At 41.0% G+C, this 17,172-nt stretch overlaps 1 protein-coding gene across 1 annotated transcript in view; it reads right to left on the reverse strand.

Moving 5' to 3' along the window:
- Nucleotides 1-7,743, reverse strand: part of LOC141101064 (uncharacterized) — an 8,532-nt gene extending 789 nt beyond the window's left edge. Inside the window, exons 1-2 of the mRNA XM_073589876.1 lie at nucleotides 7,529-7,743; nucleotides 1-2,294 (exon numbers count right to left, since the gene is read on the reverse strand). The exon at nucleotides 1-2,294 is cut by the window's left edge and continues 789 nt beyond it. Of these exons, the coding sequence (XP_073445977.1) occupies nucleotides 1-2,288 (2,288 nt within the window). The 5' untranslated portion in view covers nucleotides 2,289-2,294; nucleotides 7,529-7,743. The remainder of the gene's footprint in view (nucleotides 2,295-7,528) is intronic.
- Nucleotides 7,744-17,172: the final 9,429 nt, after the last annotated feature.

Below are 17,172 nucleotides of genomic sequence, written 5' to 3' on the forward strand. Positions count from 1 at the left end.
TCATTTGTCCACAAATCCCAAGGGAATTTATTGACTTGTGACAAATTGAACTGGATCGGAAGGATTTTCAGACGTCTTGAGCTTATTGACGTAATATTAATACTTCCTTCCTTCTTTGTGAGAGTTTTAACATTTCCCTCAATACAATATAAACCCATTGTCAGATTTTCGACATGTACACAAGATGAGAAGAATGCAGAAACTGCTTCTCTTCCTGACATGACTTGGAAACAAGTTTTGTTAGCGCTTACTGGTGTCACCAAGTTATGTATCGTGTGGACATTCTCAACTCTGGCATGACAAGAAGTATGATTATGGAAACATGAATGATAAATGACTTTATCCTGTCCAGGTAGACACATTACCTTGGAAACAAAATTTAAGCATGACGAAATGTCTAATTGTTCAATGTTTATACCATCAAATGCAAAATCTGTGTACTGTAATTGATAATATAACAATTGTGTAGGGCTGACAGGAATTCCCAGAACACCTATAGGAACCAGGGTTTCTTCTCTTCCTGACACTGGAATCAGTGATGTTCCTACACAAATGTTCTGTTCACATCCTAACCACTTATTTACCCACAAATCTGTATGGTTTAACGCAAAGTTATATTCTATGGGCAAATTTCTTATTAGCCCTAAAGGGGTAATTCCACTTTGTAAGGCTTGTGCAATCATTTTCAGATTGGTGGAATATTCAATCTGAATTTCTAGACATGTTTTGGCCACTTGAGATTCCTGTTCACTTTCCATTAAAGCTAAAGTAGCATCTTGAAGATGTGATACAGAAGATCCCAATACAGTAGCAGTGTTCAAAACCATCTTTTCAAGGACTTGATTCAAGCTTTTCTGAATCTTTACCCCTTTTCCTCCAATATACCCAATATTTTCCAGATCTGATTTAAGTGTATGAATGTCCATAGTGTTAATTAAACTTCCTACTGTTCCTAATCCCCCCAAAATACCTTCAAACACTCCCCTCTTACTCCTAACCTGTGTTGAAGTTCTTTTCCCAAACCATTGTTCTATTCCCATCTCCATGTTAGTGAGATGTGGTTGACACTGGGGATATCTAGAAGAGATTTTCCAGTTAGACATATTAAAGGTCCATACCATGGTCAGAAACACTCCATCTCGTAACAGAGGTTTAGTTTGGAACTGATTGATCTGAAAAGGAGTAGATGGTTGAAATCTTGTCTGTGTGCATACATTATCTACTGCTGACCATATATTTACCTTTACATCTCTACATTGTTTGTAGTTATATTTCGTTAAAATGCAACATTGGTAAAGTCCAGAATCCTTAGGAGATGGATTATCTACAGAAAAAATAAAATCCTTATTTAACCATCTCACATTACCGGATTGACCTCTGTGTATAACATTTGTTGGACCATTTGAAAAACTTCCCAAAAATGATTTATCTTTGGTCCATATTAACAAAGATTCTGAAGGTAGCTCTAACCTCGTGCTGCATTTTAGTAATAAAGGAGACATATTTTCTTGACTATATACTGCTTGTGGTGTAACCCTTACTTCTGGAGCTATAGTATTTGAAACTGTAAAAACTACAGATACCTGTACTTGTACTGGTTCTCTGGTTATCTGAAAATTCCATGTTTTTACCCAATCCTCGTCTCCTTCTGTAATAGAAAGAAATGCAGGATCTAAAACTTTCCCAAATAGTTGTGTCCTTAACCAAGCATCTGTTTTGGATGTTTCAACTTTCCCTTTTGCGATCATATCATTTGTAATGTCGCCTGACCACACAGCTCTCTCTTCACCTCTTATCTCTATATTCCAGAATAACACATCTGTAGGACTACATTCCCATGTGCCTGTCTTATTATTGTGTATATAATCTCCTTGTAACTGTGTGAACTTCGTCTTAGGTCCTGTGGCTGCGTGTAATATTATGTCAGTGTCATGTATGAAGTGTAGCTCAATACAGCATTTTGCACCAAAACCCATGCAAATGTTTCCAGTAATATCTACTGAATCGTCCGGTATGTCCTCATCTATTAAGCTTTGTAGATTCGTTCCTCTTGGTTTCCTTGGATGTAAAGTTCCTTTGAAAAGTTCCTTCACTTCACTAGTATTTGTTCCATGGTGTGAAATATCTTCAGCGTAGATCACAGTTGAAACAGTACAAAACAGCAGAAATGTGATTCCCATCAGATAGTAGCTTTTCCTGGGAAATGTCTTTTTCTCCTGAAGGATTGGTGTTGAATCCCTTCCATCAAGGACGTGGAGTTTCGTATTCCAGTTCTTATTGGAATCCATTTCTTCCTAAAAGAAATGCAGTATCATTATTTTGCAATATACAGTTTGCATTGATCAACATGTACCCACAATTTTTGTTGTCTGCGGGTATTTTTAACCACCTTAGATGCTCGTTGCACAAGAATCATCACTTGTCCCATGGTTTCGATAATTTCAAAGGGACCTTCCCAATTACTTTCCCAAGGTCCATTCTTCCTGAAAGTTTTAATCATCACTAGAGCCCCTTTCTTGAATTTGGATACATATGGTGGCTCCATTCTCTGCATTCTTGATGCAGCATGTGGAAGAATCGTTTTCAAATTTTCCTGTAACAATTGCAACCATTTGGACCTTGCAACAGCATATTTTTGTGGTGTAGACAAAAATGGTTCATGAGGAAAAATCAATGGCATTTTTCTTCCTGTCATCAGTTCAAAAGGAGTAAACTGAGTTGTGGCAGAGGTTGTTCCTCTTACACTCAACAGTACAAAAGGTACTGCATCAACCCAAGTATTGCCTTTGTCCAATAACATCTTGGCAATTCTGGATTTTATTGTTCTATTCATCCTTTCCACAATACCAGCAGACTGTGGATGGTAGGGTACATGAAACTGCTGTCGTACCCCTAGAATAGCACAAACGACTTGCATGATTTTTCCTGTAAAGTGACTTCCTCGATCAGAGGTGATCATTCTTGGGATCCCCCAAGTACAAAAGACATGATTAACTAATGCTCTAGCTGTAGACAAAACATCATCTTTCCTGACAGGTAAAATTTCAACCCACTTAGAAAAAACATCTACTACAACCAATGCATACTGGAGACCATTTTTACCTGATGGTAACGGTCCAATGTAGTCGATTTGTAACGTAGACCATGGACCCTCTGCAGGTGCGATTCGGAGTAGTGGCGGTTTCTGTCCTTTTGGTCTTGGATTAATTTGGGCACAAATGAGACATGATTGAACAACACTTTGCACTGTCTCTTCCATCTTTTCCCAGTAAAATTTCTCTCTGAGAATGCCTAACAATTTTTGTTGGCCCAAATGACCCAAACTTTCATGATTGTATTTTGTGAACTCAACCTGTAGATGTCTTGGGACAACAGGATGCAACTCCCCATTTAAGTCATGACACAAAACCCCGTTTTCACAAACAAAGGGAGGTTTTGGATCAACCCGGGAAGCAACAAGAGATGAGTCTTTTTCTTGTTCTTCCGCAAAAGAAGGGATATGCGTGTCTGTTCTTTGAACTGCTGAAACCTCGAGCGGTTCAGGTTCAAACACCTCTTCTCCTGTCAGGGCTGCCTCTTTGGCTAGCATATCTGCGGTTGCATTTCCAACAGATAATTCATCATCAGATTTTTTATGGGCCAGAACCTTGACAATAGCAAAACCATTAGGGTTTTTTGATGCTATCCTGAAAATTGTCTTCAGTGTGTCACTGTGAACAAGAGTCTTATTAGATGAATCTACATAGCCTCTTTTTTCCCAAACTGACAAGTAATCTGTCAGTGATCTTACAACATAAGAGCTATCACTGTAGATCACAATGGGACACTGATCATCTGCTTCATTCAGCTGTAGTACCATTTTTACTGCTTCTAGCTCTGCTCTTTGAGCTGAAAAATGACTCGGTAATTTGTGCTTCACAACCTGTCCTCTTTTGGGATAAAAAATGGCATATCCTGAATAATAGTGCCCATCTGAATAGAATCTGGAACCATCTACAAAAATTGGTTCGTCTGTTACCTCTGCTTTCCGTCTGAAAAGTGATGGACTTGGATCCTGAAAAGACTGTAAACAATCATGAGTTTGTCCTTCATATTGCATCAGCTGAGGAAGAACATATTTGGCCTTGTAATCTACCTCAATTTGTTTGGGAGACAATGACAATAACCAATGAGCAAATCTCTGATGTGACACACCTGGGATATTATTCTCAAAGAGAAGTTTTAGTGTAGAGTGAGGAGTTTGCAAAATGATTTTGTTGAACCCGACAATATGTTCGGTTGCTTTGACTGCAAAGTACACACCTACCAAGTGTCTTGCACAGGTCTCAAAACCTTTTTCAACAGGTGAGAGAAGTTTTGAAAAATAGCCCAAAATTCTCCACTCTTCTCCCTGTAATTGCAGTAATACAGCAGAAACAGAAATCTCCGATGTGTGCACTTGCAAAGCAAATGGAGCCGAAGGATCTACTGTGGACAAAGCAGGTGCATTTTGTAAATTCATTTTCAATTGTTCAAATGAGGTTTGCTGTTCATCACCCCAAGGACCAAAGTAATCACTGTTTTCACCTTTCAAAAGATCATATAAAGGTCTGGCCTTATCTGCAAAATTCTCAATGAAATCCCTTGAATAATTCATAAGACCTAAAAAATGTCTCAATGCCTTGTGTGATGTCGGAATTGGTAGGGAAGCAATTGCCTCAATTCTTTCCTGCAGTGGCTGCCTTTTTCCTGGACTCAACAGCACCCCTAAAAATCTGACCTCAGTCTGCATTAATTTGACCTTTTTGGTGTTCAATTTCAACCCTGCATCATGCAGCAACTCAAACAATTCTGTCAGAAGAGAAACATGTGTCTCTTTATCCTCCGTAGACAATAAAATATCATCCACATATTGCAGAATGCAATCAGGCCTCGAAAATCTGGATAATACCTTTGCCAATGCCTGTTGAAAAACACTAGGTGACAAATGTGCTCCTTGAGGTAACCTGCAAAACAGATATTGCTCGTCCAAGAAAGTAAATGCAAACTTATACTGACAACTCTTTTCAAGAGGTATACTGAAAAAACCATTGCTAATGTCCAGTACAGAAAAGTATTTGGCCTTTGCATTTAACCTTGCCATCATGTCATGAGTATCTGCCACAATTGGTGCGACATTGGGTGTATGCTTATTGAACATCCGTAAATCCAATATCATTCGATAAGAACCATCAGATTTCAAAACACACCACAAAGGATTGTTACTTACAGAATTAGCCTTTCGGATAACACCTTGATCTAACAATTCCTGTATGATCTTTGACATAGAGTCAATTGATTCTGGAGGCAATTTATACTGACGCTGTGGCGGGGGATCACGCCCCTCCACATTCACGATAACGTCTTTCATTGTTCCAACCTGATTCCTGAACTGAGCCCAAAGAGAAGGAAAAAGCTGTACAATTTCTGTCAATACCTTGTCATCATTAGTGTCAGGCCACAAATGGTCAGATGACACCACATCATTCAAGCAAATACTTCCAACATGGCTATAATCATTAGGGTCAATGACTACCGGTTTACAACCATTGGAATCTTTCCAGATCACTTGATTTCCTAGGTCAACTACCCATCCGAATTTCTGCATAAAATCTGTGCCAAGTATATTTTCAGAATCACGACAATACCAGATGTCAATTTCTGTTTTGAAAGAACTAGGTATTTCCAAAATCACATTGGGAACTAAGGTTGCTTTAGTTCCACCTTTTCCACTGAAACCGACAATTGTACAAACTGGTGAATCTGGGTTTAGCTTCAAATCAAGGTTTGTAACACTTAACTGAGCTCCTGTGTCAATGAGAAATACAACATTCTGGCCTGCTAAACTTACTTTGATAAATGGTCTTCCACAGTCATCCAATGTAACTCGAGTCACAAATTCCAATGGATGTGGTTCAGGAATAGTCTGTGATTGTCAGAAAGATGAAGGAGATGGGAGAAGACCTGTGTCCTTTTTAAAAGACCTTGGAATTCTATCCCTTGACTCTGTTTCCTTCACTGTCATTTCTCTGATCTGTCTGATTAATGGTGCATATGGTGACTGTGTTTGTCTGTTGGCAGTATGAGCAGGTGCAGATAATTGTAATGCAGGTGCGGAAGGTGTGGTGTATGATTTTGGCATGAGTCCGTTTTCCCTTCCAAGCTTACCTGTTCCTTGTGTACCCATCTCTGATTCTGCTCTCAAAAATTTCCTGCACTGCCACTTCAAGTGTCCAGGTATACCACAAAAATAACAATGGATATTGTTCCTTTGTGTAGTATTTTTACCTCTATGCTCAATGTAATCCCTGCTCTTGGAGATTACTGTGGCTCTAGGTTTCAGCTGGCTGTCTTCTTTCTCATGAACTACTGCTATTTTAGCCTTGACCTGATTTTGTTTCATGGATCTCCTTATTCTGTCAATAAAAACTGTTGCTTCTTGCAATGATGGCTGAGTGTTAGCCAATTGCACTGAGGCAGGATCTAAGTACTTGAACTTCTTTACAAAAAATTTGATCATGGATGCTGGCTCTTCGTGAGGCCTGAGATCCATTACCATCCTATAGGCCTGTTCAAACTTTACCAAAAAAGAGAATGGGTCTTCAGAAATATTTGTTTGTAAACTCCCTAAAATATCAACTGTAGGCATGTCTTCTCCAGTTATAAACAATACTAATTGTCTAAGTCTGTCTTCTTTTGTACTATGTGCCATTTCATTCTCATCATTTAATCTGGGTGTGGTCTGTAATCTTTTTCCCATATGTGAAGGTAACCAAACTTTGAATATTTTATTCTTTTGCTCATCATTCAGATTGTATTTGTCTGTGTTTGATTCAAAAGTGTCCGCATTATAAAAGGCATCCATCTTATCATTGTAATTTGGAATGTCTTTTACAATTTTCATTAGCTGATCGTGTATTTTCAGATTAATGCGTGCTGCTCTGTCATGTAATTTTTTCCGTTGTAATTCTACTGCCTCTAATTCCTCTACTGAAGCATCTGGATTTTGCATATTTGGTACAAATGATGAGGCAACACTGTCCTCCTGTTTACCTGTTGATCTTGTGTTAACAGAAACCCTCTTTATATCTTGTCGTAATTTAGACAATAACTCTGTCCTGGTATCTATTTGATCTTCCAATTGTTCTATATGTTCTGACAAAATCAAACAATTTGGACAATCAAAGTAATCCCCGTCAGACTCTTGTGTGTCACCTGGTGTGTCAGTGTGATTAATGTCTTGTGTGACAATGCATGTTTTATAGGTGTTAGGTTCAGTTTTCTCAAAGACTAAGCTATTATACACATGGACTAGCTGCATAACATTCTGAAGTTTCCTTTGTAATTTTCTAACTGAGAAAAACCTTTTGTCAATTTTAACATTTTCTGCCTCACATTGATTATACAAACTAGACCATAATTGGGCATCCGTATGATTATGAACAAACTTGAAATCTATGTTACTTTTCTTAGCATAATCATGTATAAAATCCATTATATTTTTTCTCACCTATTGAGAGTCTTTCCCGTCAATGGATGGTCCTCTGTGTCCTTATGCAATCCTCAGATCTCCGTCTGGATGAGACGCATGCAGCTCTTTACGATCCTCACCCGTCGTCTTCAGGTTCAGTGTGATTTTTGTGCCGTGAAATAGTGGAATTCCTGAGGAAGCTTGTACAACAGGTGGTTTTTTAGCAGAGTTCGTGCTCCCCCCTTGTACAATCGAGGAAGGAATGCCAACCAAAATCAGCACAAAAGATCAGGCTGGCTACGGCTCGCCAAAATGTAGAAAAATATATATATATATATATCTTCTTGCACGGTTGAGAATCAAAAAGTAAAAGCAATGTTGAGGATAAAATAAATCTTGTTTTTAATTATTCATTTCAAAAAGTGATTACAAAAATGAAGAAAAGTAAGTTCATGACATGCAATAATTATTTGAAGAGAAAACGAGCATTGTTCTTACATATAGTCTTGAGCAGCTGTCCGGGTGTTCGAGAGTCTCAAGGGATATGAGATCTCCTGAACAAGAGTTAGACCGGCTTATATACTATTCTGACCTATAAACTATAACCACATATGGTGGCTTGCCACTATGTTCATAAGTTCTTCCATATTAAGTGAACCGTAGTTATTTTAACTATATGTATACAGTTATTTATGCATTACCTTAGTCTGAGATATTTAAGCCTAAAGTCTGAGATCTTTAGAACCATTCATTATCTCTAAATAGTCACATTTTGACAGCTTTGACTATCTTGACCTATACATTTGACAAGAGAGACAGCTGTGTGAGCCAAGGAATCCAGAATAGCTCAGTCACACTCTAACCAGAGCCTCTGCTAGCTGGACTAGACTCTGTATGAGAGAATTAATCCATATATTTTTTATTATAGAAATACTGATATTTTACAATCTTACAGTCTGAATTCAGCTTACCGGGGGGGGATCAGCAGCACTGGTAGAGTGTGGTCGGTGGTGCGGCAATGACTCCCATCCCAGGCTGGTTCACAAGGTTCGGCGGTCTTCTGCCATGAGAGGGCTGCGCTAGCATCTTGTGAAAGCCTGGAGGCCCCACACATTCATTGCTGTGATACAGTGGCCTCTGGGAATATTCTAACTATATGACGCACCCCCATTTTCCCCAAAAAAATTTTGGGAAAAAAGTGCGTCTTATAGTCCAAAAAACACGGTAGTTTGTGACATGAGCCTCGTACCTCTGAAATGTTATAATGTCCCAATGACTTTAACATCTTGATTTATTATTTTTTCCTTTACATTTTTTGCCTTATAACTTACTATTATATTGTTAGTTTCATGTAATATTGAAAGTTGGAAAATTATTTTAGGCACAGAAATCTGCAATCTGGGCTGGTGCTTTGGAAACATTTCCATTATTCTGCCTTTTTTCTCAGCGCTTGTAGCTGCTTTGTGATGTGTTGACAGCGAGGCCGCGGTGAAGAATCGGCGCTCTCTGCTCCCGGTGACGGTAAAAGCATTGCTTGCTATCAGTGCAGTAAATTGTTTGTGCCCCTCCTGCACACACTGGGGACATTAGAGAGTAATGCACGGCTTTTGTCTATTCCTTATAATCACGGCTTTACATTTGAGTGGAGGAGAATGGATCAGTCTGAACCGAGCAATCTAGCTGTCCACCTCTCCATAAGAAAACATCTCGTGCTGCAGCTGAATGCAGGATGCGAATACAGAGCTGCGCCGCGCACAAAGGACCAGACTTGTATTGTGTCAGGTGACGTAAGACGCCACTATGTTTCCCTCCAAAAACATCAGATTGTCCCATTATTTTCCATAACAGAATGTATGCCGCCGTGGTTACGGGGGAGATACAATGTATCTGGACAGAATGTGATATTCACTAAAGGATCTGGTGCTGTAACCGCCATATCTAGCACCCGGCACTGTACATACATCATACTCGCCTAGCTATAAAAGAGGGACAGGAAAGGAGATGACAAGTGCAGCGTCCTCCGCAGCAAGATATTGTATGTAGCCCAAATCACAGGCCGAGTGCCCACTATATAGAAAGACAAATTCCCCTATTATCAGTGCAATCCCTGTAAACAAAGCTGGACATAAAGAGAACCAGTAATATAAACAATGTCAGCAACAGATGCTCCAAAAAAAGAATGACTAAGTGTAACCTCATAAACAATCATAGAATTGCAAAAAGAGATTTAGTCAGAGTACCCCGATAAACAGTGGTAAAAAGAGATCCTCTATAAAGAAAACCAAGTATATCAATGATCTCCCAACAATAGAGACAGTCAGAAGTCATCCAAACACAATGTCAGAGACACCCTTTAAGAAGAGCAGTCCAGTGATCCACCATGAAAAGTACTAAGTAGAGTTCCCTTTTATCCAATGGCAGCTAAATAACTTGCAAAAGTGTTTTGACTGTCAATACTCTTTAATCGGTGCCTGGATTAAATGTATAGGACTACGGGTCAGAGTTTCCCCTTACAACATGCCAGTCAACATTCTCCCCATAAACAGTGCCAGTCAGTGATATCCTACAAACAGTAGAAGATAGAGTTCCTTCATAGTGCCAGTCAGTGATATCCTATAAACAGGAGAAGACAGAGTTCCCCTATAAGGCCAAATCCACACATTCAGGATTTGGTGAGTTTTTTACCCCAGTATTTGTAGCCAAAACCCGGAGTGGGTGATAAATACAGAAGCGATGACGTGTTTCTATTATACTTTTCCTCTGATTGTTCCACTTCTGGTTTTAGCTTATAAATACTGATATAACCTACTGAACATGTGAATGTGAACTAATACTGCAAACACTGCATGGGAGAGTTCTCCCATACAGTGCCAGTCAGCATTCTACTTTAAACTGTGAAGTGGAATTCTTCTTAAACAGTGCAGTAGACTTCCTCCATAAACAGTGCAGTGGACTTCATCCATAAACAGTGCAGTGGACTTCCTCCATGAGCAGTGCAGTGACTTCCTCCATAAACAGTACAGAGGACTTCCTTCATAAACAGTGCAGTGGACTTGCTCCATGAGCAGTGCAGTGACTTCCTCCATAAACAGTGCAGTGGGCTTCCTCCATAAACAGTACAGTGGACTTCCTTCATAAACAGTGCAGTGGACTTCCTTCATAAACAGTGCAGTGGACTTCCTTCATAAACAGTGCAGTGGGCTTCCTCCATAAACAGTACAGAGGACTTCCTTCATAAACAGTGCAGTGGACTTGCTCCATGAGCAGTGCAGTGACTTCCTCCATAAACAGTACAGTGGGCTTCCTCCTTAAACAGTACAGAGGACTTCCTTCATAAACAGTGCAGTGGACTTCCTCCATAAACAGTGCAGTGGACTTCCTTCATAAACAGTGCAGTGGGCTTCCTCCATAAACAGTACAGTGGACTTCCTCCATAAATAGTACAGAGGACTTCCTTCATAAACAGTACAGTGGACTTCCTCCATAAACAGTGCAGTGGACTTCCTCCATAAACACTGCAGAGGACTTCCTTCATAAACAGTGCAGTGGACTTGCTCCATGAGCAGTGCAGTGACTTCCTCCATAAACAGTGCAGTGGGCTTCCTTCATAAACAGTGCAGAGGACTTCCTCCATAAACAGTACAGTGGACTTCCTTCATAAACAGTGCAGTGGACTTCCTCCATAAACAGTGCAGTGGACTTCCTCCATAAACAGTACAGTGGACTTCCTCCATAAACCATGCAGTGGGTTCCTCCATAAACAGTACAGAGGACTTCCTCCAAAAACAGTGCAGTGGGCTTCCTCCATAAACAGTACAGTGGGCTTCCTCCATAAACAGCACAGAGGACTTCCTCCAAAAACAGTTCAGTGGGCTTCCTCCATAAACAGTACAGAGGACTTCCTCCATAAACAGTACAGTGGACTTCCTCCATAAACAGTACAGAGGACTTCCTTCATAAACAGTACAGAGGACTTCCTTCATAAACAGTACAGTGGGATTCCTCCATAAACAGTACAGTGGACTTCCTCCATAAACAGTACAGAGGACTTCCTTCATAAACAGTACAGAGGACTTCCTCCATAAACAGAACAGTGGACTTCCTCCATAAACAGTACAGAGGACTTGCTTCATAAACAGTACAGAGGACTTCCTTCATAAACAGTACAGTGGGCTTCCTCCATAAACAGTGCAGTGGGCTTCCTTCATAAACAGTACAGAGGACTTCCTTCATAAACAGTACAGTGGACTTCCTCCATAAACAGTACAGAGGACTTGCTTCATAAACAGTACAGAGGACTTCCGTCATAAACAGTATAGAGGACTTGCTTCATAAACAGTACAGAGGACTTCCGTCATAAACAGTACAGTAGACTTCCTCCATAAACCGTGCAGTGGACTTCCTTCATAAACAGTGCAGTGGGCTTCCTTCATAAACAGTGCAGTGTTCTTCATAAACAGTACAGAGGACTTCCTTCATAAACAGTACAGTGGGCTTCCTCCATAAACAGTGCAGTGGACTTCCTTCATAAACAGTGCAGTGGGCTTCCTTCATAAACAGTGCAGTGTTCTTCATAAACAGTACAGAGGACTTCCTTCATAAACAGTACAGTGGGCTTCCTCCATAAACAGTGCAGTGGGCTTCCTCCATAAACAGTACAGAGGACTTCCTTCATAAACAGTACAGTGGACTTCCTCCATGAACAGTGCAGTGGACTTCCTTCATAAACAGTGCAGTGGACTTCCTCCATAAACAGTGCAGTGACTTCCTCCATAAACAGTGCCAGACAACAGAATAAGGCTGACCTCCTGCGTCAGATTTAGATTTAACAATGGGAATATTATATTATTTCAATATTATTTATCATTTGTTCAAGATGGAAAAAAAAAGAAATACAAAGTATCAGTGAGTGAAATATTCATCCCTATTGTTTCCCAGTATGAAATAGCATTAACCCTTTCACCGCCATATGAGAAGATGATGAGCATCACGTCCAGAACACGTGTAGAGAATGTCAGGCTGGATGTTATGTGATTTCCCTCGGCCACCTGTAACCCTGCTGCTGCTGGCACCGGTAATGAGACGCCCCACGTTACAGAACAGCAGGATGCATTTTGTGCCAATCTCTTTCTTCCAGACACATGTGCGGATTCGCGTTCCTGCTGCGCGGCTTCTCACATGAAGTGATAAACTAGCGTGAGCATGGCACTCTTCTCTCAGCCGATAGCCATGGGATTTCTCTCTATAGCCTGCAGGTCCAGTAAATCATTTCTTACCTTTCTGCAGTAGGATTGTTAACCCTTTGAGGTCAGTGCTATGCGTTTTAATTTGTCGGGGTTTTTTATGTAAAGGAACCTGGAGCATTGGAATGAAGACGACTTCTGCCTAAAATGACTTTTTGCAGATATTCAGGCCTGCGGCGTACAAGAAGGAATGGATGAGTTGCACATAGGAAGCAGAGAGGCCAGCATGTATGGAGCATTTACAGGACCAAATATACAGTAATGCGGCAGATTTACCAAAACCGGCTGCTTCTTAGAAAGTGCGAAGATTGGTGGTGGTTCATGAAGGTTAATAAATCTGTCTAAGGCCACATGCACACATTGAGTATTTGGTGAGTTTTTTACCCCAGTATTTGTAAGCCAGGAGTTGAACAGTCAGAGGAAAAGCATAATAGAAACATTTACACCCCTTCTGTATTTATCAGCCACTCCTGGTTTTGGCTCACAAATACTGGGGTAAAAAACTCACCAAATACTGGATCTGATGTGTGCATGTGGCCTAAGGGCTCATGCACACGACCGTAAAAATCGGAGAGCGCTATCTGTCGCTCTGACAGACAACACTCGTCCCCACGCTAGTCTACGGGGCCATGCACAAGGCAAATTTTATGCTCGAATCATCTTTGTTCACTTCAGTTTCTTTGCATATTAATTATTGAGTAATAGATTAACAGGCTGGACATGTAAATATTTTGCTGGACAAGTTTGAAAGAGATACATGCGCATATAGTTTGTTTGGGGGATGAAGTCCAGATTCCCTTTAAGGGCTGAATCTTGGTAAATGGTGAAATTTTGTAAAAACAGGAGAAAAAAAGCTTTCTTTAGGTCCTGCCACTGTGATGCCAATGGAAAGAGAGGAAAGAAAGTCAGGAGTAGCAATACTAGTAAATAAAGTATGAAATCAGGGAATAATTTGTGGCGACGGCTCCACGTTAAAAGAGCTTCACCGACGAGTCCCCCAGAGCTGAGCAGCTACTGTACATGTGCATCTGCTACAACTGTGAATGGAACAGAAATCTGCAACTCTCGCTGGAATTCACAAAGGCATCAATAATCTTTGGCTGCCTGCCTCCGTTTAGAGAAACAACCACATTACAGGCATCTGAATGCACAGAATGTGATAAAACACATCTACACCTCGCCCCTGCCAAACCGCACGCCCGAAATGATGGATGGCGGCAAATAATGAGTCCAAAGAGTGTCGTATACATAGTCCATAGCACAGCGCGCAGGAAGATATATAACTTATACACGCTGGACATGTATAAATACTGTATATACAGAGGATGCCCAGGTTATATTGGCTGTACATGTATAAACATTGTATATACAGAGGATGCCCAGGTTATATTGGCTGTACATGTATAAACATTGTATATACAGAGGATGCCCAGGTTATATTGGCTGTACATGTATAAACACTGTATATACAGAGGATGCCCAGGTTATACTGGCTGTACATAGATAAATACCGTACTGTATATACAGAGGATGCCCAGGTTATACTGGCTGTACATGGATAAACACGGTATATACAGAGGATACCCAGGTTATATTGGCTGTACATGTATAAGCATTGTGTATACAGAGGATGCCCAGATTATACCGGCAGGATAAATACTGTATATACAGAGGATGCCCAGGTTATATTGGCTGTACATGTATAAACATTGTATATACAGAGGATGCCAAGGTTATATTGGCTGTACATGTATAAACACTGTATATACAGAGGATGCCCAGGTTATACTGGCTGTACATGGATAAATACCGTATATACAGAGGATGCCCAGGTTATACTGGCTGTACATGGATAAACACGGTATATACAGAGGATGCCCAGGTTATATTGGCTGTACATGTATAAGCATTGTGTATACCGAGGATGCCCAGATTATACCGGCAGGATAAATACTGTATATACAGAGGATGCCCAGGTTTTATTGGCTGTACATGTATAAACACTGTGACACAGAAAAAAAAACAGTATGACAAACGTGCATAAATACTCTGTTGTAAAATATATGTAACAGTAAGCAGCAAGTGCTAGTAAAAGATGTTAACAAAACCAGGGTATTTGTTGATACTTTTTTTGCAAAAAAATGTATGCTAAGCCACTCCACCACGTCACGGTATACCCTTCTCGGAGCAGTCCTATCTAATATATTCAAAACCTGAACATATGAACAATACCTTCATGAGCAGGGTTCAGAAAGGTGCTGCCTGGTATGGGCTCGCTGGGCAAAATGGCTTTTTATGTGCATGTCCCAAAGGAGAGAGGCGGGCATCTCCCAAAGCTTGCATAAGCAAGAAATCCATAGATTCAGAACACATGACACATGCACAGAAAATGAACAGGTCAGTAAGACCCTGTTCACACCACCCAAGAACTAAGACACAGAAAAAACACACAGTATGACAAACGTGCATAAATACTTACTGACCTGTTCATTTTCTGTGCATGTCATGTGTTCTGAATCTATTGATTTCTTGCTTATGCAAGCTTTGGGAGATCCCCGCCTCTCTCCTTTGGGACATGCACATATAAGGCCATTTTGCCCAGCGAGCCCATACCGGGCAGCACCTTTCTGAACCCTGCTCATGAAGGTATTGTTCACACGTTCAGGTTTTGAATATATTAGATAGGACTGCTCCAAGAAGGGTATATCGTGACGTGGTGGAGTGGCTTAGCGTACATTTTTTTGCAAAAAAAGTATCAACAAAATACCCTGGTTTTGTTAACATCTTTTACTTTACTTTTGCTGCTTACTGTTACATATATTTTACAACAGAGTATTTATGCACGTTTGTCATACTGTATGTTTTTTCTGTGTCTTAGTTTTTGGGTGGTGTGAACAGGGTCTTACTGACCTGTTCATTTTCTGTGCATGTGTCATGTGTTCTGAATGTATAAACACTGTGTATACAGAGGATGCCCAGGTTATACCGGCTGTACATGTATAAATACTGTATATACAGAGGATGCCCAGGTTATATTGGCTGTACATGTATAAACACTGTATATACAGAGGATGCCCAGGTTATACCGGCTGTACATGGATAAATACCGTATATACAGAGGATGCCCAGGTTATATTGGCTGTACATGTATAAACACTGTGTATACAGAGGATGCCCAGGTTATACCGGCTGTACATGTATAAATACTGTATATACAGAGGATGCCCAAGTTATATTGGCTGTACATGTATAAACACTATATACACAGAGGATGCCCAGGTTATACTGGCTGTACATGTATAAATACCGTATATACAGAGGATGCCCAGGTTATACTGGCTGTACATGTATAAATACCGTATATACAGAGGATGCCAAGTTTATATTGGCTGTACATGTATAAACATTGTATATACAGAGGATGCCCAGGTTATACCAGCTGTACATGTATAAATACTGTATATACAGAGGATGCCCAGGTTATACCGGCCGTACATGGATAAATACCGTATATACAGAGGATGCCCAGGTTATATTGGCTGTACATGTATATGGGACACCCTCCCAGGGCTGTGGGCTACTCGGTACCGATCCGGTGTCAGGGGAATGTGTCACAGCAGCGGTGACCCGGTTCGTGGCCCTGGGCACCCAAGTAATGGGGGAATGTAGTTACTGGAATGGAATAGTTTGTGACGCCACCTGTGGTGTTCGGCAAGGGAGGTGTTAAGCCGACGCTGCAGAGAGATCCGCTGGGACTGATGATATGGTGCAGCAAAGATGTAATAGCTCCCCACAGGTGAAGCTATAGTCCCAGGGCAGTGTACATGTGGTTGGCACGGGGATGTAGCAGTGCCGGAAGGGTAGGAAGCAGACAAGACACAGCGGGGTGCAATTTCTGTACCTTTACTTGATAACTGCAGTCCAGGGTCCTGATTACAGATGGTATTGGAGCAGGCTAGCCTGGAGGCAATTCAGGGATTCTTTCTCAGCAGACAGGCTGTGCAGTCTCCTTACTAGCGCCTATTTGAATGAAGTACTCCAAGTTCTGAGTTACAATGAAGTTCCTCCTGTCAGATGTTCCCAAGAGCCTTGCTTGCACGGCAGACAGCTGTAGCCTATCTTGGGGGCTCCTTTCTCCTGAGTCCCGGCTCTCTATCCAAGCTGCTGTTGTGCCCTCAAGTCTTAGATGGGAGTAGGGCATTTACAGCCTCCTACTCCTCTGGTGTCTGTTGTAGGACCGTTAGTATCCGTACAACTGTGGAGACCAGGCTCCAGTTCATGCGCTCACTGTGAGGGAGCGCTCCTTTCCTAGCTCAACCTCCAGGTTCTCACTCCATGTCTGCACACTTCACCCTCTGCAGGCTAACTGACCACTCCTTCCTCTTGGCTCTCAGAGAGCACTCCTACCCTTAATCTTGGTTCAGAGTTCCCCCTGCTGGC

Source organism: Dendrobates tinctorius, unplaced genomic scaffold (assembly GCF_039654945.1).
Source record: "Dendrobates tinctorius isolate UK_male_01 unplaced genomic scaffold, ASM3965494v1 ptg000114l, whole genome shotgun sequence".
In the NCBI taxonomy this organism is placed as follows: domain Eukaryota; kingdom Metazoa; phylum Chordata; class Amphibia; order Anura; family Dendrobatidae; genus Dendrobates; species Dendrobates tinctorius.